The sequence below is a fragment of the Chiloscyllium plagiosum genome, chromosome 11, assembly GCF_004010195.1.
Source record: "Chiloscyllium plagiosum isolate BGI_BamShark_2017 chromosome 11, ASM401019v2, whole genome shotgun sequence".
Lineage (NCBI taxonomy): Eukaryota > Metazoa > Chordata > Chondrichthyes > Orectolobiformes > Hemiscylliidae > Chiloscyllium > Chiloscyllium plagiosum.
The window spans coordinates 1,894,792-1,919,257 of NC_057720.1; the positions used below are offsets into that span (position 1 = coordinate 1,894,792).

General features: G+C 47.6%; 1 protein-coding gene across 5 annotated transcripts in view; it reads right to left on the bottom strand.

Annotated features, from left to right (window-relative positions):
• LOC122554098 (choline transporter-like protein 5) overlaps positions 1 to 24,466 on the bottom strand; it is a 281,888-nt gene that overhangs the window by 142,172 nt on the left and 115,250 nt on the right. For 4 of the 5 annotated variants that reach the window (XM_043698571.1, XM_043698568.1, XM_043698570.1 and 1 more), the window contains exon 1: positions 9,202 to 9,593. The exons of the other annotated variant lie outside the window; for it this stretch is intronic. In XM_043698571.1, coding sequence (XP_043554506.1) covers positions 9,202 to 9,238 — 37 coding nt within the window. In that variant the 5' untranslated portion in view covers positions 9,239 to 9,593. Of the gene's footprint in view, positions 1 to 9,201; positions 9,594 to 24,466 lie in introns of those variants that run through there. 5 annotated transcript variants of the gene reach the window in all.

Genomic DNA, 24,466 nt, shown 5'->3' on the forward strand with positions numbered 1-24,466 from the left:
ACCTGTCCCCACCAGTACTGTACCCCAGTGTTATACAGTGATAGACCTGTCCCTACCAGTCAAAAGTGAGGACTGCAGATGCTGGAGATCAGAGTCGAGATTAGAGTGATGCTGGAAAAGCACAGCAGGTCAGGCAGCATCTGAGGAGCAGGAAAATTAATGTTTCAGGCAAAAGCACCTCATCAGGAAAGCGCTCGCTGATGAAGGGCTTTTGCCCGAAACATCGATTTTCCTGCTCCTCAGATGCTGCCTGACCTGCTCTGCTTTTCCAGCACCACTCTAATCCTATCCCCATCAGTACTGTACCAGAGAAATCATTCTAATGGATTACTCACCAGAGCCAAACTGATGGGCTGAATGTCTCTTGTATGTGCTGAATCTTTACAGCAGATTTTTAAATTTATTTCAGTACCAACTTTTGCTTCAAAGTCCTTTCTGTTAATCGACTCAGGAGGATGTAATACAGTAAGAGTGTTACACTGATATATGGTGTTTTTGGAGGAGGGATGTTATTCCTTACTTATTTGAATTATATTTTTCTGTAGTGTTCAATGATTTATTTTCTGTTGTTGCTGTCGCTGAACAAAAAGGAACAGCACAGACTGAGAGACAATGGCCAGGAAGCTCAGAGGCTGCGTGTGAACATGCAGCAAGGTCCTGATCAGCTTGTTCTGATGAATGTCCGTATCAATCTCTGAATGGAGTTCATTGCTGTGTGTGTGTCATGGGGCTGAACCGAAACAATATCAACACTGAATATTCAAAACAGCAAATCTCTCCTGTACCTGCCTCGTGAGGTTCCAATCTAATTTAAGCCATGCTGAAAGACACAGAGAGAGAGAGAGAGAGCGCGTAAGGGGGTTATATCATGTGGTTATATTATTGAACTGCTAATCCAGTGACTGTTGCGTAGAATTACTCACACTCCACAGTTCACAAACAGGCCATTGGGCCCAACTACACCAGGTTAATGCAGAAACACAGGTCATGGTGTTGGAACATGGGTACGAATCCCATGAGCGCAGTTGGAGGAATTTGAATGTAATTTTTAAAACTCTGGAATTAAGAGTCTAATGGTAGGCAAAACCATTGCCAATTGTCAGAAAAGGCCATCTGGTTCATTAATGTCCTTTAGGGAAGGAAATCTGTCTGGCCTACATGTGACTCCAGACCCACAGAAATGTGTCTCAACTGCCCTCTGGGTAATAAGGAATGAGCAGTAAATGCTGGCCCCAACGTAATACCTGCATCTACGAATGAATGGACGAACAAAGACACACTGCCGTTTCTGGCCCACCATGCTCCCTCACAATCTCCCTCCATCTCCGTCCAGCTCTGCATCATTTGGTTCCTCTGTTTCTCTTGGTCATGTCTCAATCCAAATTCCCCCTTAAATATATTGAGATTGTCCATATTTTCCCCAATCCCTGGGGAGAGAGGTTTCTGCAGAATTGACAATTGGATTCATGTGAAAGGTAACAACAGATTCCCTTGTTCATAACAAGAGGAGTTTGAGTTGCAATGTGAAGCCTGACAATTTGTGTTCAGCTGTAATCAATCTGGGAGATATGTTGGGGGTGAAGCTAGAGCCCCACACGGGATTGTCTTTATAAACCCCTCCTTGGAGGAGGACAGCTGCTGCCCTTTCCCTTAGTCTGGCTCAACACTTGACTCCAGGCCTTTACAAAATGATTGACCCTTTTTGTTCCAAGATGTAATGACACCTTCCTGAAGCAGGTGGGACTTGAACCCAGGCCTTCTGGATCAGAGGTAGGGACACTCCCGCTACACCACAACAGCCCCCAAAAGCAGTTGACTCTTATCTGCCCTCTGAAGGGGAACCATTTCAAACTGACATCTCGCTGACACCTTCTCCACTGGGGCTAGGCAAAAATTGTGGTCCTTGTCAGTGATTGACACACCCTCCCCCCAACACAGATTCTGCATCAAGACCCAAACACAAAGAAGGACAGAAGTGGGCCATTTGGCCCCACAAGCCTGCACCATTTTAGTGACTGGTACAAGGGCCAGGTGGATCTAATTGACTGTAAGACCCCTGATTGGGGTGGTTAGCCTGGGCCAAACAGGGAGCCCTGGCTGACAGAGATGAACAGGAGGGTAATAAGCACTATCGCTGTTAGCCAGTACTGTGGGGAGAAAATAAGAAAAAAAAGAGAAAAAATTCAAAATAAACAGGAGTGTCTACCACTGATAGGAGAGCTTTCCTTTTTCGTCTCTCCCCCTTGTTTCAGGTAGACTTTGTTTTGATTTTTTGTTTTATTTTATTGTTTGCTGTGATTGTTTTTTCTAGGTTTTGAGAAAAAAGAAAAATAAATAAACAGGAGTGTAATAAGGACTACTGCTGTGAGACGGTAGTGTGGGGGGAGGGGAGGAAAAATATTTTAAAAATAAAAGAAGGATAAATAGAAAAAGAATTTTAAAAAAATAAATAGGTGTGTTAGAGGCTCTGTTCTCTCTGAAAAAAAGAGAAAAAATAATAAACAGGAATGTCCTCTGCCTTTGGGAGTGGACCAAAACCCCTGTGAGTTAACTGCACCTTTACGACGTACTGTGTTCCTGAGAGTGGGCCTGGTTCTCTATGGATGGGCCAGGCCTCTATAGAGACTGAACACCCGTGTGTGTGCTGTAGGGTGGGCATTTGTTGCCTTCAGGAGTGGACTCTACCATTTGGAGTGGACTCCATTTTGGACAATGCACCTCAAAAACTGGAGTAGACTCTGTTCGTGAGAATGGACTCTACATTTAGAAGACTCTATATCTGGTCTCTGTGCACCAGAAAGGACTCTGTGTTTTTTGGTAATTAACTGTGTATTGTGCTGTTGTTGGGTCTATCACCTGCACTGTCTTGCGTGTCCCTGGGTCTGGCAGGCCTTACTGTGAGTTGGGAGGCTCATGGGTCGTCCTAAAAGTTGTCACCCTGAGAGCCGGAGGGTGGGCAGGCCATCCTGTGAACCTGAAGGTTGGTTGGCTGTCCCAAAAGCCAGAGGGTGGGTAGGCCACCCTGATGCCAGTCGCCCTGAGAGCCAGATGGTGGGTTGGCCGTTCTGAGCGCTGTCGTCCTGAGAAGGGGTAATCGGGACGGGCTGTCCTAGAGGTGGTCAAAAGGTGTGCCAGAGCAGCCGAGAGGCAGAAGGCGCGTAGGGGCGTGCTGAGATCCGGACGGCTTGTGGGCTATCCTGCACGCTGTCGTCCCAGGGAAGGGGACGGGCTGTCCTAGAGGTGGCCGGAAGGTGTGCCAGGATATCCCACTTGCCGGACGGCGCATCGGGATGGGTGAGAGCCCAATGGTACGTAGGGGCAGACCGAGAGCCAGAAGGCGGGTAGCCATCCTCAGTGCTGTCACTCCAGGCAGGTACCGGGGCAGGCTGTCCTAGAGGTGGTCGAAAGGTGCTGAGGGTGGTTAGTGAACCCGGAAGGTGGGTAGGCTGTCCTGACCGCTGTCACCCCGGGCGAGTACCGGGGCGGGCTGTCCTAGAGGTGGTCGAAAGGTGCTGAGGGTGGTTAGTGAACCCGGAAGGTTAGGCTGTCCTGACCGCTGTCACCCCGGGCGGGTACCGGGGCGGGCTGTCCTAGAGGTGGTCGAACGGTGTGCCAGGGCGGACCGAGAACTGGATCGAGAGCCGGAAGGTGTGTAGGGGCGAGCTGCCTTAGAGGTCGGAAGGTGGGAGGGACAGGGGCTTGCTGGGTCTGTATTGTATGCACTTTTTTATGTAACTGGATTGTCCTTTTATGTACAAATGTCATTGTCACTGTCTTTTATGTGAAACCAGGATTTGAGGTTTGTCCTCATCTCCCTGTAAACTGGTTGAACGGTAGGGTTTGGGGCCTGGCTTTGCTGCTCCTCTCCCTTGTAAAATTGCTGTTGTATACAGCTGTAAATGTTAACTGTTTTTTGTAATTTGTGTTTTGTAATTTGTTTAATAAGATACTATAAACAGGAGAAAAAAAAATGAACAGGAGGGTAATAAGCACTATCGCTGTTAGCCGGTACTGCGGGGAGAAAATAAGAAAAAGAAGAGAAAAAATTCAAAATAAACAGGAGTGTCTACCACTGATAGGAGGAGAGCTTTCCTTTTTTGTCTCTCCCCCTTGTTTCAGGTAGACTTTGTTTTGATTTTTTGTTTTACTTTATTGTTTGCTGTGATTGTTTTTTCTAGGTTTTGAGAAAAAGAAAAATAAATAAACAGGAGTGTAATAAGGACTACTGCCGTGAGACGGTAGTGTGGGCGGGGGGGGGGGGGGGAGGAAAAATATTTTAAAAATGAAAGAAGGATAAATAGAAAAAGAATTTTAAAAAATAAATAGGAGTGTCAGAGGCTCTGTTCTCTCTGAAAAAAGAGAAAAAATAATAAACAGGAACGTCCTCTGCCTTTGGGAGTGGACCAATCCCCCGTGAGTTAACTGCACCTTTACGACTGTGTTCCTGTGAGTGGGCCTGGTTCTCTATGGATGGGCCAGGCCTCTATAGAGACTGAACACCTGTGAGTGTGCTGTGGGGTGGGCATTTGTTGCCTTCAGGAGTGGACTCTGCCCTCAGTGGCAGACTCTGTTTTTGGCAATGGTCTCTGCAGTTTGGCGTGGACTCTATTTCTGACAATGCACTTTGTATACTGGTGTGGGCTCTGTCCCTGGGAATGGACTCTACATTTTGAAGAGAACTGTTTATGGTAATAGACTCTGTGTACCAGAAAGGACTCTGTTGGGGTCTTGTTGCTTGTTGGGGTTATCACCTGCACTGTCTAGAGTGTCCCTGGGTCTGGAATGCCTTACTGTGAGCTGGGAGGCTCATAGATCCTCCTGAAAGATGTCACCCTGAGAGTTGGAGGGTGGGTAGTCCGTTCAGAGCACTGTCGTCTCGAGAAGGCATAATTGGGACGGGCTGTCCTAGAGTTGGCCGGAAGGTGTGTCAGAGCGGCCGAGAGCCAGAAGGTGTTTTGGGGCAGGTTGAGATCCGGAAGGCTTGTGGGCTACCCTGCACGCTGTCGTCCCAGGGGAAGGGGACGGGCTGGCACAGAGGTGGCCAGGAGGCACAAAGGGCAGTTAGGGAAGCCGAAAGATGGGTAGGCCGTCCTAGCTGCAGTCATCCTGGTGGTGGGGGGGGGAAGCAGGATGGGCTATGCTAGAAGTGACCAGAAGGTGTGTCAGGGTGGACCGAGCTGGAAGGGACACAGAGCAGACTGTGAGCCGGAAGGGGCATGGGACAGGCTGCCTTAGAGTGGCCGGAAGGTGGGAGGGATGGGAGGCTTGCTGGGTTGCTGGGGGGGGTCTGTATTCTATGCACTGTTTCTTATCTATATGGACTGCTTTATATGTATTTGTTAATGCTACCGTTTAGTAATGACTGAAAGTGGGATTTGAGGTTTGTCCTCCTTTCCCTGAAAACTGGTTGAACAGTGGGGTTTGGGGCCTGGCTTTGCTACTCCTCTCCCTTGTCGATTGCTGTTTCTCTGAATGAGACCATCAATGTTAACCGTTTGTAAACTCTACTGTTTAATAAAATAATAAAAATTAACAAACAGGAGTATCAGAGAGTGTCCTCCCTCTCGGGACAGGCTCTGAGCTGGCTGGTCACAGTGCATACACTGTGTTGTTAATAAAGAGTGATAGGGTGATGGGATACCCGCCTGTGTGCAGGTATTTCATCCACCATTCAATGTGATCATAGCTGATCAACCAACTCAGTTCCCTGTGCCTATTTTCTCCCCCATTCCCTTTGATGCCTTTGGTCCTAAGAACTCCTTCTTCAAAACATTTAATGTTTTAGCCTTGACCACTTTCTGTGGCAGAGAATTCCCCAGGCTCCCCGATCTCTGAGTGAAGCCATTTCTCCTCATCCCAGACCGAAATGGCCTGACTTGTGTCCTTTGACTGTGAGCCCTGGTTCTGGACTCCCCAGTCATCAGGAACATCCCGGTTGGAGGAACCTTTGTCATTCCCGGGAGTGCCATGGCCAATAAGAGTAAATACCCACCACGAGAGGCACAACAACAACTGGGACACCGACTGCAACAACAACAGACACCCATCGATGGACGGCATCAAATATTCGCATGATCATGTGGCACCGCGCCAGAAAAGGAGATCTGGGGGATAGTTAGGTCAGAGAGAGAGGCTGGAGAAATATCGGGAGAAAGTTCCAGAGTTTAGGATGCAGCCAGCTCAGGGAACAGGTGCCAGTGGTGAAAGGCTCAAAAGAGGGCAGGAAAACCCAAAATGAGAAGAAAGCAGAGATTGAGGAGGATTATAATATTTCAGGCGATAACAAAGAGATCGAGGGCAGGGATGAGAATATTGAAACAGAGTCACGGGCAGATGCAGGAGGTTACTGTCATCGAGTCATACAGTACAGACACAGACCCTTCTGCCCAACTGATCCATGCCAACCTGGGTTCCGAAACTGAACTCGTCCCATCTGTCTGCATTTAGAGTTATAGAGTCATAGAGATGTACAGCATGGAAACAGACCCTTTGGTCCAACCCGTCCATGCTGATCAGATATCCCAACCCAATCTAGTCCACCTGCCAGCACCCGGCCCATATCCCTCCAAACCCTTCCTATTCATATACCCATCCAGATGCCTCTTAAATGTTGCAATTGTACCAGCCTCCACCACTTCCTTTGGCAGCTCATTCCACACACGTACCCCCAAAACATGTAGCGAGGACCTCAGTCTAACATTATATTGATGATCAGCCATAAACAAATCGGATGGCAAAGCAGGCTTGAAGGGCTGAATGGCCTACTCCTGCATGGATTTTCTATGTTTCAGATTGATTGCTTTAATAAAGCGAGCAGAGAAAGTTGGGTTTGTGTTCCCAGCGGGTAGAGGGAGTCGGGTTTGTGTTCCCGGTGGGCGGAGGGAGTCGGGTTTGTGTTCCCAGTGGAGGGAGTTGGGTTTGTGTTCGCAGTGGAGGGAGTCGGGTTTGTGTTCCCGGTGGAGGGAGTCGGGTTTGTGTTCCCGGTGGAGGGAGTTGGGTTAGTGTTCCCAGTGGAGGGAGTCGGGTTTGTGTTCCCAGTGGAGGGAGTCGGGTTTGTGTTCCCGGTGGGCAGGAGTCGGGTTTGTCTTCCCGGTGGGCGGAGGGAGTCGGGTTTGTGTTCCCGACAGGCAGAGGGAGTTGGGTTTGTGTTCCCGGTGGGCAGAGGGAGTCGGGTTTGTGTTTCCGGTGGGCGGAGGGAGTCGGGTTTGTGTTCCCTACAGGCAGAGGGAGTCGGGTTTTGTTCCCGGTGGGCAGAGGGAGTCAGGTTTGTGTTCCTTATGGGCAGAGGGAGTCGGGTTTTGTTCCCGGTGGGCAGAGGGAGTCAGGTTTGTGTTCCCTATGGGCAGAGGGAGTCGGGTTTTGTTCCCGGTGGGCAGAGGGAGTCGGGTTTGTGTTCCCGGTGAGCGGACAAACTACTTTCTACCGAAAGGTTTGGTACCTGTTTACCGAAAATGGCACAGCAGCATGGGGACGTTGTACACTCCTCACTGTCCTCCTGCACTTGACCAAACACGTGACAATAAAACTAAATTCCAATTCGAATTTGAAACCTTTCCTATCCCTGGACCTGTCCAAATGCCTATTAAATGTTGTAAGTGTACCAGCCTCCACCACTTCCTCTGGCAGCTCATTCCATACACACACCACACTCTGAGTGAGAAAGTTGCCCCTTAGGTCCCTTTTAAATCTTACCCCTCTCACCTTAAACCTATGCCCTCTAGTTCTGGAGAAAAGACCTTGGCTGTCCACCCTATCCATGCTCCTCATGATTATATAAACCTCTGAAAGGTCATCCTCAGCCTGTGCTCCAGGGAAAAATGTCCCAGTCTATCCAACCTTTCCTCTTAACTCCTGTAAATCTTTTTTGTTGCACACTTTCCAATATACTAACCCCCTTCCTATGGTAGGAAGAGCAGAATTGAACGCAGTATTACAAAAGTGGCCTAACCAATGTCCCATACAACTGCGATATGACCTCCCAACTCTCATACTCAATGCTTTAACCAGTAAAGGCAAGTGTTCCAAACACCTTCTTCACCCCCTGTCTCCCTACGGCTCCACTTTCAATTAACTAAGTCCCTGCACCTCTGGTTGTCTCTGTTCACAACATTCCCCAGGGCCCGACCATTAACTGTACAATGGGCAGATGGACATGGAGTGGGTTATGACACAGAACCAGAATTTTGGGTGAGTTCAAGGTTATGGAGGGTGGAAGATGCTCAGTTTGTTCTCTGTCTCGAGGTTGCAACTCTGACAAATATCAACCAGGATGACAGAGTTAAAATCCCCCTGACATGAAGTGGTGAGTGTGAGACCAGGGAAACTCTCAGTGCGACTCCTGTTAATTATTGACTGAACAAAATAACTCGGTTATCTCCCTCCCTCCCTCTCTCTGCGTCAGGGCAAACACACTGACTCACCGTGTTGAACTTAAAAAAAGTTTTTTTTCCATAAGTTAGAACTATCAGAAAGGATTAAACAGTTGGGCCAGAACAGGCCAGAAACAGAGAGGTGACCGAACAGAATCCTGTAAGATTGTGAAGGAGTTAAAGTGCAGAGTCACAGCTTCCTACAGAGATCGAAACTTCCAAAACATCTCCCCCCAGAGACGGGGCGGGACAGGGAGATATTCTCGCTTCAATGAAGAGGGAGCTGCATAAATACGCGATGGGGGAAAGGAATCAGGGGGTCTGCTGACCGAGTCAGAACTTGAGGCGTGATGGAAGGTCCAGGACACAGCAAATGGGCCAAATGGCCTGTAAATTCACCAAATCGGGGAACATTAGAGCATTTGTTTTGGTGCTGGATCTTCGAAAAGGCAGACATGATTACTACCACATCCTTCAGCCTCTGTCTATGCATGCTGTTGGATTAGAATACACGGACACTGGGAGAATGTGCAAACTCCACACAGACAAACACTAGAATCGAACCTGGGACCCTGGTGCTGGGAGACAGCAGTGCTGACCACTGAGCCACCGTGCCGCCCCGTGACCTGTCGGATTGACTCAGTGCAAGCTTCACTCTGCCTTGAATTATAATCCTTAAACTGTTGGGATGCAGCACATTGCTAGCTGTCAGTAAATAGCGCGGTAACAGCCTGAACAGGTGAACGAGCCAGAGAGCCAAAGGGAGCAGAGAGAGAGAGAGAGAGAGAGCAGGGGTGGGGGGAGAGTTGACGGTGCCTCCCACATCACTCACCGTGCCGGCCATAGTAATCGCCGTGTTCCCGCACCATGCTCACTGAGCGAGCTCAGAGGCAGCATCTCCCTGCCTGCACTCTGCACACAACAAGGTTAATCTTTAACCTTTAACCAGCCAGGCTGCGCTACTCTCGCGTCAGCTACAGTGTTTACTCTGGCAAACAGTGATAAACACAGCAACCCAGAATCCCACACAAACTTCACAGCCAGGAGGGAAGGGACTGTTTATTGGACAAATATGGCCTCTACACTTCACCCTTGGAAGCCGAGAAGCAATGAAGAAGTGTGATAAACTGACTGGGAGTATGTTAAAATCACCTCTCCTCATCTCTGTAACCTCCTCCAGCCCCTACACCCCTCCCTATCTCTGTAACCTCCTCCAGCCCCTAGACCCCCTCCCTATCTCTGTAACCTCCTCCATCCCCTACACCCTGTCTCTGTCCCTGTGTGTTTCTGTCCCCCTGTGCGCCTCTGTTCCCCCTCTGCGTCTCTGTCCCTCTCTCTCCTCCGTTAAGACAGTCCTGAATGTTTCTCTCTTTGATCATGTTTGGTTTCTCTGTTTTAATCTTTGCTTGATGTTATTTTGTTTGACTGCTCTCTCACGTGGTGCTGTGTGACGGTCTACTCCTGTGAACGACCCAGAAGTTGTTGTGTTTTGATGGATGTTGTGAAGCCTGTTTTATAACAGAAACTGTAGCTCGAGGAGGTTTCACATTGTTAAACTCTGTGATGTTTCTTAAACACAACCACCTGATGAAGGAGCAGCGCTCCAAAAGCTAATGCTTCCAAATAAACCTGTTGAATTATAACTTGGTGTTGAATGATTTTGAACTTTGTTTCTTAAAGTTTTGAGATGTGCTCTGAACAAAAAATAAGTTCCTGGTGTATTTCCTCCCTTGTTTCTTCCTAACTTCCATCCTGATATTGTTTATTTTCCCTCAGTCCTTGCCTCTGCTCTCACAGTGGTAGTGTCCTGCAAACAGAGTGTGGCTGGGATCCACTAGCTCACCTGCAACTCCTTCAGCTGGGACTGGGGCCAGGCTGCTCAATGAAGCTGTAAATCATACACCTATTGGCTTTGGAGAGGGGGCAGATGAACTTGACCAGGATCGGAGTGGATTAGCTACGAGATAAACTTGTTTGTACAAGTGTCTGAGGCTGAGTGGCCTAATGGCAGTGGGGGAATTATGAGGGATGTGGATACTGTGGATCGTTGGAGTCTTTTACCCAGAGTGGAAATGTCAACTGCTGGGGCGAGGGGCATAGGTTCAATGTAATAAGGAGAAGTTCAAAGGAGATATGTGAGACAAGATTTTTACACAGAGGGTGATAGGTGACTGGAATGTGTTGACAGGGGAATTGGTAGAAGCAGATACGATAGCAATAGTTAAGAAGCATTTAGACAGACACATGAACAGGCAGGGAACAGACGGATATGGACCATGATCAAGCAGATGGGATTATTGGCATCATGGCTGGCACAGACATAATGTGCTGAAGGGCCTGTTCTTATGTTGTACTGCCCTACTTTCTATGGGCGTATCATTCTTCCGAAATCTCCTGGCATGCTGGAATATTTAGGGAGGTGGTGGGATGGCTGTGTGTTACCTGGGGACCAGCCTGTCTCCAATTAACTCACTTAAAGAGATTGGCCACCCCCAGGGGAAGGGAGATAGCTGCATTTCCAAATGGAATACTGGGAAGGGCAGTCAGACTGGGAAGGGTCAGCACTCAGCTCTCTGGGAGCCCAGGAGGTAGATTCAGGAACAGCAGAACACCCTCCAAGGGCTGAATGGCCTACTCCAAGCAGGTGTAAATATTTCCCTCACCAACCAAAGGCTAGAGCACCTCTCTGGGGCTGGTGGGATTTGATTCGGGGCTTCCAGACTCAGAGATATGGAGACTGCCAATGCTCCACAAAGCCCCTTTCCTAGCATGTGTCTGCTGCTTGTATCTTAGAATTGTCAATGTAATGATATCCCTTGTCTAATCCTCTGCCCACTCCACTCATCCAGCCCTGAACCTACCGCTGGGCCAATTAGCACCTTGGGGATGCAAAATGATCCAGGTGGGAATTGGAAATCCTGGAACTCTCGGGAACCCTGATTGTGTTCCGAGATGAAACCCCAGGAACCCCTGGGATTTATGAGCTATTTACTGAACTACACTGCACAGGACATGTCACTGCTGGAGAACGGACAATTGTTCAAAGTTTCTTTTTCCAGTTTAGTATTGCTGAAAGGATTTGCTTATTTCTTAAAATAAAGGGAACTGTAAATGTCAAAGTTCGAAAGCTCCCAGGCTCTCCCACACAGTGAATTCCCAGGCAGATCATATTCTCTGCACTGCATATTGTTAATGTCAGATTGCTTCCCACAGTTGTTACAGGGAATGTGCGCGGTATAACCTGGGGGTAGGGGCTGGTTACCAAATCCCATTCAGTTTCAGTGAATATTGCACTCAATTATCTTCATGACTTTGACCAAAGCTGCTCACCAACTTCTCTCTGAGAGACTCAAAGGCCAAAGGAACTTCACATCCAGTTCCATGGCTGACAACTCACTCAATGGCAAAATACTTTGGCACCTTGCCCATGCATTGATCAGTAGCCAGCACCCTCAGAACGAGGGCAGCAAGGTGGCTCAGTGGGACAAGGAGTAGCTGATTTGTACACAGCAAGATCCCACCATTCATGAATGCCATCACAGCCACTTTTTGATTTTAACTATACCTCTTGTGCACTAAGGTACTCCTTCAGCCAATATCTCCCATGGATCTATAGCAACTTTTGTATGTTAGTCACTCCTGCTTTAGAACATATTTGACCACATTCATGGCACAATATCATTCTAGGTTATTCTAAACAGTTTTTACGCTGGAAATTGAAAGATAAATACCATAAGGCAGCACGGTGGCACAGTGGTTAGCACTGCTGCCTCACAGCGCCAGAGACCCGGGTTCAATTCCCGCCTCAGGCGACTGACTGTGTGGAGTTTACACATTCTCCCTGTGTCTGCGTGGGTTTCCTCCGGGTGCTCTGGTTTCCTCCCACAGTCCAAAAATGTGCAGGTTAGGTGAATTGGCCATGCTAAATTGCCTGTAGTGTTAGGTGCAGGGGTAAATGTAGGGGAATGGGTCTGGGTGGCACATTGGCTCAGTGGTTAGCACTGCTGCCTCACAGTGCCAGGGACCCAGGTTCGATTCCAGCCTTGGGCAACTGTCTGCGTGGAGTTTGCACATTCTGCCTGAGTGGGTTTCCTCCAGGTACTTCAGTTTCTTCCCACAATCCAGAGATGTGCAGATTAGGGTGAATTGGCCATGCTAATTACCCATAGTGTTCAGGGATATGTAGGTTAGGTCCACTAGTCAGCGTTAATGTAGAGTAATAGGGTAGGGGAATGGGTCTGGGTGGGTTACTCTTCAGAGGGTCGGTGTGGACTTGTTGGGCCAAATGGCCTGTTTCTACACTGTAGGGATTCTATGAATACATGAGCTATGTTCTTGATGAAAGTGAATCTTGTACGGAAGCTGGCAAGTACCAATCTTGGTGGCAGAGCCAATACACTCCATGCTACCTCACTGGCTTACTCTACCCAATGGTAGAATACAGCTGCTTCACCTGGCATAGGGGTCACAGTCACCAACATGGTCAGTAGCACCTCCACCAGACCGTATGGGTCATTTTTGGGATGTTGAGACCAACACCAGCTCGAGTGATGTTTGCACATGTCCAAAGGGTAAATATTATCCTTGAAGAACACCACTTCCACTGTCACAAAGCCTCAACAAGATTCACAAACCCATCAGAAATCCTTCAGTCCTTTTTGGAACACACTCTACAACCTGATGACTAGTTCTCCATGCTACTGCATGGGTACCTTCCCACAAGAGAATTTACTTTTAAAGACTCCAAGTGCTGTGTGTATTGTAACGTCTGTTTCATAACTTGTAATGTGTTTCACTCTTTTAAGTGAAGTAACCCACAAAGTTAATCCATCCTTGAAGAGCAATTGATTATCAATCGTTAATCATTAAGGTCCCAGTGATGATTCAACTCCGACTTCACTGGAAACACGTCCAACTGTGAGCTGAGAACTGACCGGATACAGTGTTCCACAGAACATGGCATAAGGATGGCTCAGGGAAAGACAGGGGCCCACTTGCTGCAGCAGGGGGTGGAACACAAGCAGCAGCTTGCTGCCTGATCAGAGACACTGCTTTCTGGATGAACTCCGTGCAGGTGATGTCTGCATTTAATGGCTGGAGGTGACAGATCCCACAGACCATGGCAAGGGGAGTTCCCTGTGACCTCCTGGCCAGTATTTCTAGAGTAATGGTGAGTCAATAGAGCGCAGGAGGAGGCCGTTTGGCCCACTGAGTCTATGGCAGCTCATTAGCAACTTAATCACTCACATCCTCAGTTCTATCTCCACAGCCACACAAGTTTATTACCCATCATTGACCTCCCAATTCCCTTTTGAACAAATTCATTGTCTTACTTTCTCCGTTCCCATAAGCAGTGGAATCTACATCATGATCATGATGTTTTCCTCCTTTTACCCCCTGCATCCCTGACTAAGAGGTATAATCTGTGTACCCCTCAGTACTAGTGCAATCAGACAAATGGGAACATCTATATGCTCTCGACTTAAACCAAAGCTGTTGTAATCTTGTAGACCTTCAAAGAGAACATGTGCAGCATCTAAAATCTCCCATCCCTGGAATATTTCAGGTCCCCTTCCTCTGAGCACTCTCAGGTTACACATACCCCTGTTATTCCTCAATAATATCACTGAAATGGATTGTGTGGCTCATCAGAAAGTGTTTTATGTGGGATCTTGCTGTGCGTAAATCAGCTGCCCAGTTATCTCCATAACAAGAAAGATTGTAGTCCCAAGACCCTAGACTGGCTGTGAAATGCTGTGCTCTGTCCTCGGGTTCTGAAAGACTTTCTCCACATTTATTCTCCTCCCAAGTTCATAGGCTGCTCAAGATGTCCACTCTTTGTTGCCGCCCAGGGACAAAATTCAGAAGCACTGTGCGGGTCATGGTGGATAGAACTAAAACACACCTCAAAAAGCCACTTTCCACTGTAGTCACAGCTGCGAGATGTTGTGTTGGATTTGAAGCAGCTCCCCTGTGACTACATAGAATGTCAGCTCTGGGAGTAATGTCAGATTTAGCTACGACAGACAGATGGATGATTCTCCAAATTCATCCTCTGTAGGTTTGCATCACTGCTTGGTCCAGCATTTATTGCCCGTCCCTAGTTGCCCCTTCAGAAGGTAGGGGTGAGCTGCTTTCTTGAATCGCTGCAATCCAAGTGCTGTAAGTAGACCCACAATGCCCTTAGGGAAGGAATTCCAAGATATTAACCCAGCGAAGGGACAGCGATGTATCTCCAAGTCAGGATGGTGAGTGGCTTGAAAAGGAAATTTGTCAGTAGGACTCATGTATCCCCTGTCCCTGGAAAGGCAATCTAAGAAACTCTGGTGAATTTCTGCAGTGCATCTTGTAGATAGTACACACTGCTGCTACTGAGTGTCAGTGTATGAGGGAGTGGATGCTGTGGATGTGGTGCAATGGGGCTAACCCTACTGATTGATGACAGTTCCGCCTTCAGTACCATAATTCCAAACAAATTCATCCCTCAACTCTGAAACCTAGGTGTCAGCTCCCCCATCTCTAACTGGATCCTCGACTTCCTGACCCAAAGAGCGCAATTGTTAAGAATAATTGACAACATCTCCACCATAATCCTCAACATAAGCGTACTCAGCTCCCTGCTATACTTCTCACACACTTACTTCTGTGTGGCCAACTCCATTTACATGCTTGCTGATGACATCACTGTTGGAGGTCAGATCTTAAACAACTAGGAGAAAGTGAGGACTGATGAAGGGCTTATGCCTGAAACATCGACTCTCCTGCTCCTCGGATGCTGCCTGACCAGCTGTGCTTTTCCAACACCACGCTCTCGACTCAGATCTTAAACAACGATGAGATAAAATACAGGAAAGAGACTGAGTGCTTGGTGACATGCTGTAAAGGTAGCAATCACTCCATCAGTGTCAGGAAAGTGAAGGAGCCGGTCATTGACTCCAGGAAGTGGAGTGGAGGGCACAGCCCTGTCTGTATCAGTGGGGCTGAGGGGGAGATGGCTGAGAGTGTCACGTTCCTGGGAGTGACAATCCCCAACAATCTGTCCTGGTCCACCCATGTCAACACAACAATCAAGAAAGCACACCAACACCTCTACTTCCTCAGGAGACAAAGAAAATTCAGCATGTCCACAAAGACTCTCAGCAATTTTCATAGATGCACCATAGAAAGCATCCTATCGGTCTGGCAACTGCTCCTCCCCAGACCACAAGAAATTACAGAGAGTTGTGAACACAGCCCAGCCCATCATGCAAACCAGAATTCCATCCATTGACTCTATCTATACTTCCCGCTGCCTCAGGAAGGCAGCTAACATCATCACAGACTCTCACCAGGTTATACTCGCTTCCATCCCCTTCATTCGGTCAGAAGATATAAACGTTTGAATACGCGTATGAACGGATTTATGAGCAGCTTCTTCCCCACTGTTATCAGACATTTGATCAGGGACCTCTCAAATGTTAATTCTGATTTCTCTCTCTCTGCACCTTCCCTGAAGCTGTAACAGTGTATTCTGCACTTCGTTATGTTATCCTGATGCACTTTGGATGGTACAATCTGCTATATCTGCCAAGATACGTTGAAACAACACTTTTCACTGTATCTCGGAACATGTGACAACAATAAATCAAACTCAAACTCAAAAGCTCAGGAGATTGCTTTGTCCTGGATGGTGTCAGGCTCTGGTGTGTTACTGTGTGTGCAACCATGGAGAGCTCTAAGAGGACATCTTCTCGAGAGCAATTTAGGATGGGCAATGAATGCTGGCCCAGCCAGAAACACTCCAATTCCATAAATGATTAGGAAAAAACAAGCACCTGACTTGGGTGTAAAACATTTTGGGATATACAGGTGATGTTCTGAAGCAGAGACATACCAGACTTGAAACGTTAACTGTGTTTCACTGACGCTGCCAGACCTACTGAGTTTCTCCAGCATTCTTTGTACTTGTTTGGAATGTACAGAGTCACAATAAAAATCCAGGTTTCTCTGTTTTTCCTCTATGTTATGGTGGAATGATTTTGGGAAGTAGGGAGTGAGATATATGGCCTCACCAGTCAGCACAGTATACGGGGGTCACCAGCTAAGAGTTTCTGGTCAATGGTGATCCTCAGGATGTTGATGGTAGGCATTCAATGATTTGTTGATTACAAACTAGTTTCATTGACTCAGAGATAACAGATTTGAAAAGCACCTCCAAGTGACAACAATTTAAACTCAAATAGAAAGCTGGTCTCAGTGATAGCCTATCATTGAATTGTTGAAAAAACCCATCTGGGTCACAAATGGCCTTTAGTGAAAGAATCTGCTGTCCTTACCTGGTCTGGCCTACATGTGACTCTAACCCACAGCAATGTGGTTGTCTCTTAATTATTCTCTGAACCAACCCAGCATGCCACTGGTGTAAGGGGCAGTTAGGAATGGCCAGTAAGGGGTGGCTTTGCCAGTGACTCTCACATCCCATGAAAGAACAAAAAAAACCTGCCTGAATGATACATAATTAGACCATTTCACCCACAACTGCACCAGCCAATAGAATTCCATCGAGTTAAACCATAAAGGAGTTGGGTTTTGTCAGTTTGTAACAAACTAACTACTCTGGTGCATTTTTATACTTTTCAATTAAACTGAAATGACACCTCTCAGTTGAGACAACAATTTCCTCCTCTTTATTTGTGCTAATTACAACTGAAATACAGAAAGGGAAAATGCATCATTACACCGAACAGCACAATGTATCCTGTTAATCCGTTTGCATCATTTCAGTTACAGGCCCTTTCCTAAGGTGAGATTTTACTCGTTATATCGGTGAACATGTCAAATGCAGCCCAAAATGTAAATCCCAGACACGCTACATCTCCCTTAAACAAAAGAGAGTATTACAGTTTTATGGCCCCATTCATGACCCTGGCACATCCCAAAGCTCTTTAAAGTCAACAATGGGACAAGGAGTAGCTGATTTGTACACAGCAAGATCCCACCATTCATGAATGCCATCACAGCCACTTTTTGATTTTAACTATACCTCTTGTGCACTAAGGTACTCCTTCAGCCAATATCTCCCATGGATCTATAGCAACTTTTGTTTGTTAGTCACTCCTGCTTTAGAACATATTTGACCACATTCATGGCACAATATCATTCTAGGTTATTCTAAACAGTTTTTATGCTGGAGATTGAAAGATAAATACCATAAGGCCATAAAAATAGGAACAGGAGTCGGCGATTTGGCCCCTTGAGCCTGCTCCATCATTCAATAGGATTGTGGCTGATCTGACATTTCTCACGTCCACAGTTCTGCCCTTTCCCCGTAACCCTCGATTCCCCAACCGATATCCCAGTATTGGCCATCCCTTAACCTTCTCTTCATCAAAGGAAAACATTGCCATCTCCTACATTCACTTGAGAAGGCAGACAGGCCTTGGCTTCATAAAGATAACATCTCAGACACGGCAGCACTCCCTCAGGACCCCACTCAGTGCAGTGGGTCCATCCGCGAAGACTCAGGGATCATTCCCTGGACAGGGATTTGAAGTCACCACCACAGCCACTGGGGGTGAGAGTGAACCCACTCTGACAGTGACAGCTAACTCTCCAAACGATATCACCATTCAGATGGAACAAAGAATCAATGGTTATGGCTGACAGGTTAGGGTTAGGAGGATAGGCACTGCAGGGTGTCACATTGGCTCAGTGGTCAGTACTGCTACCTCACAGTGCCAGGGACCCAGGTTCAATTCCAGCCTCAGGCGACTGTCTGTGGCAGATGAAGTTAAATTTAGATAAATGCAAGGTGCTGCATTTTGGAAAGGCAAATCAGGGCAGTACTTATACACTCATTGACAAAGTCCTGGGGAGCATTGCTGAACAAAGAGACCTAGGGGTACTGGTGCATGGTTCCTTGAAAATGGAGTTGCAGGGAGACAGAAAGGTGAAGAAGGCTTGTCTTTATTGGTCAGAGTATTGAGTACAGAGTTGGGAGGTCATGTTGCAGCTGTACAGGACATTGGTTAGGCCATTTTCGGAATATTGTGTTCAATTCTGGTCTCCATCCTATTGGAAGGATGTTGTGAAACTTGAAAGGGTTCAGAAAAGATTTACAAGAATGTTGCAAGGGTTGGAGGGTTTGAATTATAGGGAGAGGCTGAATAAGCTGGGGCTGTTTTCCCTGGAGCATCAGAGGCTGAGGGGTCACCTTATAGAGGTTTATAAAATCATGAGGGGCATGATAGGATAAACAGGCAAGGTCTTTTCCCTGGGGTGGGGGAGTCCAAAGCTAGAGGGCATAGGTTTAGAGTGAGAGGGGAAAGATATAAAAGAGATCTAAGGGGCAACGTTTTCATGCATAGGCTGGTGCGTGTATGGAATGAGCTGCCAGAGGATGTGGTGGAGGCTGGTACAATTACACCATTAAAAAGGCATCTGGATGGAGATATGAATAGGAAGGGTTTAGAGGGATGTGGGCCGGGTGCTGGCAAATGGGACGAGATTAGGTTTCTGGAACGATGTTAAATCAATACAATTTATAGACTTCCCTTCATTTCCCTCTTTTAATTTACTCCAGGTATTCACATTGACAGCAGTTACTGTTGATGGCTGCTCTTTATCTGCGGTACACACACACACTGCGTAAAACAAGGAGTTAATGCTTGTTTGCTGCCTCATTCTATTGAGTTAAGAAAAGATTTACTCAGCTCATTTACTTCCAATGTGCAGTAAAACACAATCCACATTGAATTCCTGTCCCATGATCTCGGTTTTAATGGTCTCAGAGAAGTTATGGATTAGCAAAGACATTAAAACCATTAAGGTGCAACAATGGCACTTTCAGATCCAGATTCAACTATTCAAGGTTCAAGAGCCACTGGAGACAGCAGCAAACACCTTCAACGTAGAAAAGGGAGAGTACTGCACTGTCAGAGGGTCAGTGCTGAGGGAGTACTGCACTGTCAGAGGGTCAGTACTGAGGGAGTGCCGCACTGTCAAAGGGTCAGTGCTGAGGGAGTGCTACACTGTTAGAGGGTCAGTGCTGAGGGACTGCCGCACTGTCAGAGGATCAGTACTGAGGGAGTACTGCACTGTCAGAGGGTCAGTACTGAGGGAGTACTGCACTGTCACAGGGTCAGTACTGAGGGAATGCTGCACTGTCATAGGGTCAGTGCTGAGGGACTGCCGTACTGTCAGAGGGTCAGTACTGAGGGAGTGCTGCACTGTCAGAGGGCCAGTACTGAGAGTGTGCTGCACTGCCAGAGGGTCAGTGCTGAGGGAGTGCCGTACTGTTGGAGGGTCAGTGCTGAGGCAGTGCCGCACTGTCGACGGGTCAGTGCTGAGGGAGGGCCTCACTGTCAGACAGTCACTGCTGAGGAAGCGCCGCACTCTCAGAGGGTCAGTGCTGAGGGAGCGCCGCACTGTTAGAGGGTCAATGCTGAGGAAGTGCCGCACTGTCGGAGGGTCAGCACTGAGGGAGTGCTGTGATTTTCCTGGAGGGGTTAATGTGAAAATGCAGAGTCAGTTCCCAAAGTAAAAAACTTCTCTCCCATCCCCTCAGTCTCTGTGGTGACTATACGACCTTTTCCAGTATTTTCTGAGTTTATTATCAGGAGGTGAAGCTAATGACCAGCATCACACCATTCTTTGCAATGTTCCTGTTATATCATTATGTTCAAATCATGCTCTCAATGGTGAAATGCCAGATAAACATTGGAAAATTTGCCATAGTGGTTGTTAAAGAGACAAAGTATCCTACAGTTTATTAACGATTTGTTTCTTGCTGTTCCACATCTAACTGCCTTGAATCCCACAAACTCTTGCCAAGTTTAACCTGCATAAAATAATACAGTCTCTTTGACCCTACTCCTCTGGCTTTTCCCCACAGTTTTGCAAAGAATTACCTCCCAGTATTTCCCAGATTCCCCTCTGAAAGTTCTGACTGAATCTGCTCCCACAGCCCGTTCAGGTAGCACATTCCCTCTCACAACAACACACTGTGAAAAACAATCCCCTGATCTCCCCGACTGACTGTTCTGGCCCTTACCCTCATAGCTGTAATTCCAACACATCACAGATCTCAGCAAGTTAAACTGAAATGAGCTGCCAAGGGTCAATCGAAGAAGTCCCACTGCAATGGCTTTACTCACATCCTCGTCCTCTCAGTTAGTTACCTCAAGAAATTTGACCTTAGCAAAGGAATTTTGGCACGAATTTAAGTTTCTGACAATTTCTTCAGTTGTGTGAGAGAACAGTGAGGAGAGAGGAACCTAAGTAGCAGTCTCTCAAGCCTGTTCTGATGGTCGTTATGAACATGACCGAACATTCCCTTGAGATGCTCTGGTTTCCTGTCTCCCTTGACTGTTCAGCTCAGTTGGCTGGGTCCAGGATATGAAATAGTGAGGAATGCAGATGCTGGAGAAATCAGAGTCAATAAAGCGTGGTGCTGGAAAGAACACAGCAGGTCAGACAGCATCTGAGGAGGAGAGTCATTTTGGGCTTAACCCTTCATCAGCACTGGGGAGGGGGGTGGAGGCAGAGATATAAATGGGGGATGGGGTTAAGGGAAAGTTGGTTGGGATGACAAATGGTGGGAGGTGATGATGATGATAGGTCGATAGGAAGGGTGGCGCAGATAGATGGGAAGGAAGCTGGACAGGTAGGTCAGGTCAAGGGCAAGGCATGAGTCAGAAGGTGGGGGGAGGGAGGCCCAGAGCTGCGGCAGGGAGAGGGAGGCCCTGAACTGGAGTAGGGAGAGGAAGCTGGGGTAGAGAGAGGGAGGCCCTGAGCTGGGGTAAGGAGAGGGAGGCCCTGAGCTGGGGCAGGGAGAGGGAGGCCCTGAGCTGGGGTAGGGAGAGGGAGACCCTGAGCTGGGGTAGGGAGAGGGAGTCCCTGAGCTGGGGTAGGGAGAGGGAGGCCCCGAGCTGGGGTAGGGAGAGGGAGGCCCCGAGCTGGGGCTGGAAGAGGGAGGCCCCGAGCTGGGGTAGGGAGAGGGAGTCCCTGAGCTGGGGTAAGGAGAGGGAGGCCCTGAGCTGGGGTGGGAGAGGGAGGCCCTGAGCTGGGGTAAGGAGAGGGAGGCCCTGAGCTGGGGTAAGGAGAGGGAGGCCCTGAGCTGGGGCAGTGAGAGGGAAGCCCTGAGCTGGGGCAGTGAGAGGGAAGCCCTGAGCTGGGGCAGTGAGAGGGTGGCCCTGAGCTGGGGCTGGGAGAGGGAGGCCCTGAGCTGGGGCAGTGCTGCTGCAGGGAGAGTATGTGCTGGCACATGGCTGTGAGTGCGTAGAGGAGGATCCAGAGGGAGAACTGGTTCTGGAGGCTCTAGTTTTGCTGAAGTTAGTGGTTGTCCCAGTTTGATCCAGATTGAAACGGTCTGAATGTTGTCTGGTGTCCATGGGGGATAAGTCGGTCTTGTAGGTAGGTGCTGAGTAAGGAGACTTGGCTGTAGTAACGGGATGTAGTTGAAGTTTGACCAGCTCTATAACCTGTTGAAGATAATTCTAGGCTGGTGTGATTGGGGCCTGCCCCTTGCCCCACAGTGGTATTATTGAGCCAGGCTGAGTAACCCTTGGTCCTCAAATAAAAGACATCAAGAGACTCATTCAGATGAAAACGTCTTGCATTTATATAGTGCCTTTCATCACTCCCCATTTACCAAAAGGCAGAGTACCAACAATGTGGTCTGCTCTACACTGGGGAAATGAGGGGAAGACCACTTTGCTGAACACCCACATTCTGCCCACAAAAAAAGACCCTGAGCTTCCAGTTGCCTGTCACTTCAGGGTGTGGTTGAAGGGAGAGATAGCAGCTGAACACATGGCTGCAAGGATGGTGCAGGAGGGAAGGTTTCAGGTTTATGGATAATTGGGGCTCATTCTGGGAAGGTGGGACCTGTATAAACAGGACAGTCTTCACTTGAACCAGAGGGGTACCAACATCCTGGGTGGGAAATTTGCTGGTGCTATTCGGGTGGGTTTAAACTAGCTCAGCAGGGGGATGGGAATCTGAGGTGTAGTTCCCAGTACACAGGAGGATGAGAGTAGGGAGGGCATGGACAGGATTTCATGGTCACAGGAATGTGTTGGCAGACAGAAAGCTGGTTTGAAGTGTGTCTATTTCTATGCCAGGAATATCCAGAATAAGGTAGGTGAGCTTGCAGCCTGGATAGGTACCTGGGACTTCGATATTGTGGCCATTACTGTGACATGGATAGAGCAAGGTCAGGAATGGATGATGCAGGTTCCACGGTTCAGATCTTTCATTAAGATCAGGGAAGTTGGTAAAAGGGGGGGAGGTGTGGCTTTGTTAGTCAAGGCCAGTATAAAGGTGGCTGAAAGAACATTTGACAAAGATTCATCCACTGAGGTGGTATGGGCTAAGGTTAGAAACAGGAGAGGAGAGGTCACACTGATGGGAGTTTTTTATAGGTCTACACAGAGTTCTAGAGAGGTGGAAGAGAGGGTTAGCAAAAGTATTCTGGGTAGGAGTGAAAGGAATACGGTGGTCATTATGGGGGACTTTAACTTCCCCAACATTGACTGGAAATGCTATAACTCTAGTACGTTGGTTAGATCAGTTTTTGTCCAATGTGTGCAGGAGGGTTTCCTGACACAGTATGTTGAAGGGCCGACAAGAGGGGAGGGCACACACTGGATCTGGTACTTGGTAATGAACCAGGCCAGGTTGTTTGTTTGTAGGTCACTTTGGAGAGTGACCGTAATTCGGTTATGTTTAGTTTAGCGATGGAAAGGGATAAGGACATGCCACAGGGCAAGAGTTATAGATGGGGAAAGGGCAATTATAATACAATTAGGCAAGACTTAGAAGGCATAGAATGGGGCAGCAAAATGTAGGGGATGGGGACAATCAAAATGCAGAGCTGGTTTAAGGTACAGATATTGCGTGTCCTTGATAGGTATGTCCCTGTCAGGAAGTGATAAGGTAAGGAAACCGTGGTTTACTAAAGAAATTGTATCACTTGTTAAGCGAAAGAGGGAGGATTATGTGACGTTGAAGCGAGATAGTTCAGATGAGGCGGTGGAGAGTTACAGAGTAGCGAGAAAGAATTTAAAGAGAGAGTTAAGAAGAGCAAGGAGGGGACATGAGCAGTCTTTAGCCGGTAGAATAAAGGAGAACCCTAAAGCTTTCTAAAGGTATGTGAGGAATAAAAGGATGACGAGGGTAGGAATAGGGCCAAAGACAGAAGTGGGAAGTTGTGTGTGGACCCTGTGGAGATTGGAGAGGTGCTAAATGAATATTTCTCAAGTGTTTTCACTCAGGAAATGGAGAATATTGTAGAGGAGACAACTGAGATACGGGCTATTAGACTTGAATGGATTGAGGTTAGTGAGGAGGTGTTACCAACTCTAGAAGGTGTGAAATTAGATAAGTCCCCTGGGCCGGATTTATCCGAGGATTCTCTGGGAAGCTAGGGAGGAAATGGCCTTGATCTTTGAGTCGTCATTGTCTACAGGTTTAGTACCAGAGGACTGGAGGATTGCAAATGTTGTGCCCTTGTTCAAGAAGGGCAGTAGAGATGACCCAGGTAATTATAGACCAGTGAGCCTTATGTCTGTTGTAGGAAAAATTTTGGAAAGGATTATAAGAGATAGGATTTATAATCATCTAGAAAGCAACAATTTGACTGTAAATAGTCAACATGGATTCGTCAAGGGCAGGTCATGTCTCACGATACTCATTGAGTTTTTTGAGAAAGTGTTCAAGTATGTGGATGAGGGTAAGGCAGTAGAGGGATTGAGTTCCGGAGCCGTGATGTCATGCTGCAACTATACAAAACGCTAGTGCGGCCACACTTGGAGTATTGCGTACAGTTCTGGTCACCCATTACAGGAAGGATGTGGAAGCATTGGAAAAGGTGCAGAGGAGATTTACCAGGATGTTTTCTGGTCTGGAGGAAAGGTCTTATGAGGAAAGGGTGAGAGACTTGGGTCTGTTCTCAATGGAGAGAAAAAGGCTAAGAGGCAATTTAAGAGACATACAAGATGATCAGAGGATTAGATAGGGTAGACAGTGAGTCTTTTTCCTAGGAATGATGACATCTGCTTGTATGAGGGGGCATAGCTGCAAATTGAGGGGTGATAGATTTAAGACAGATGTCAGAG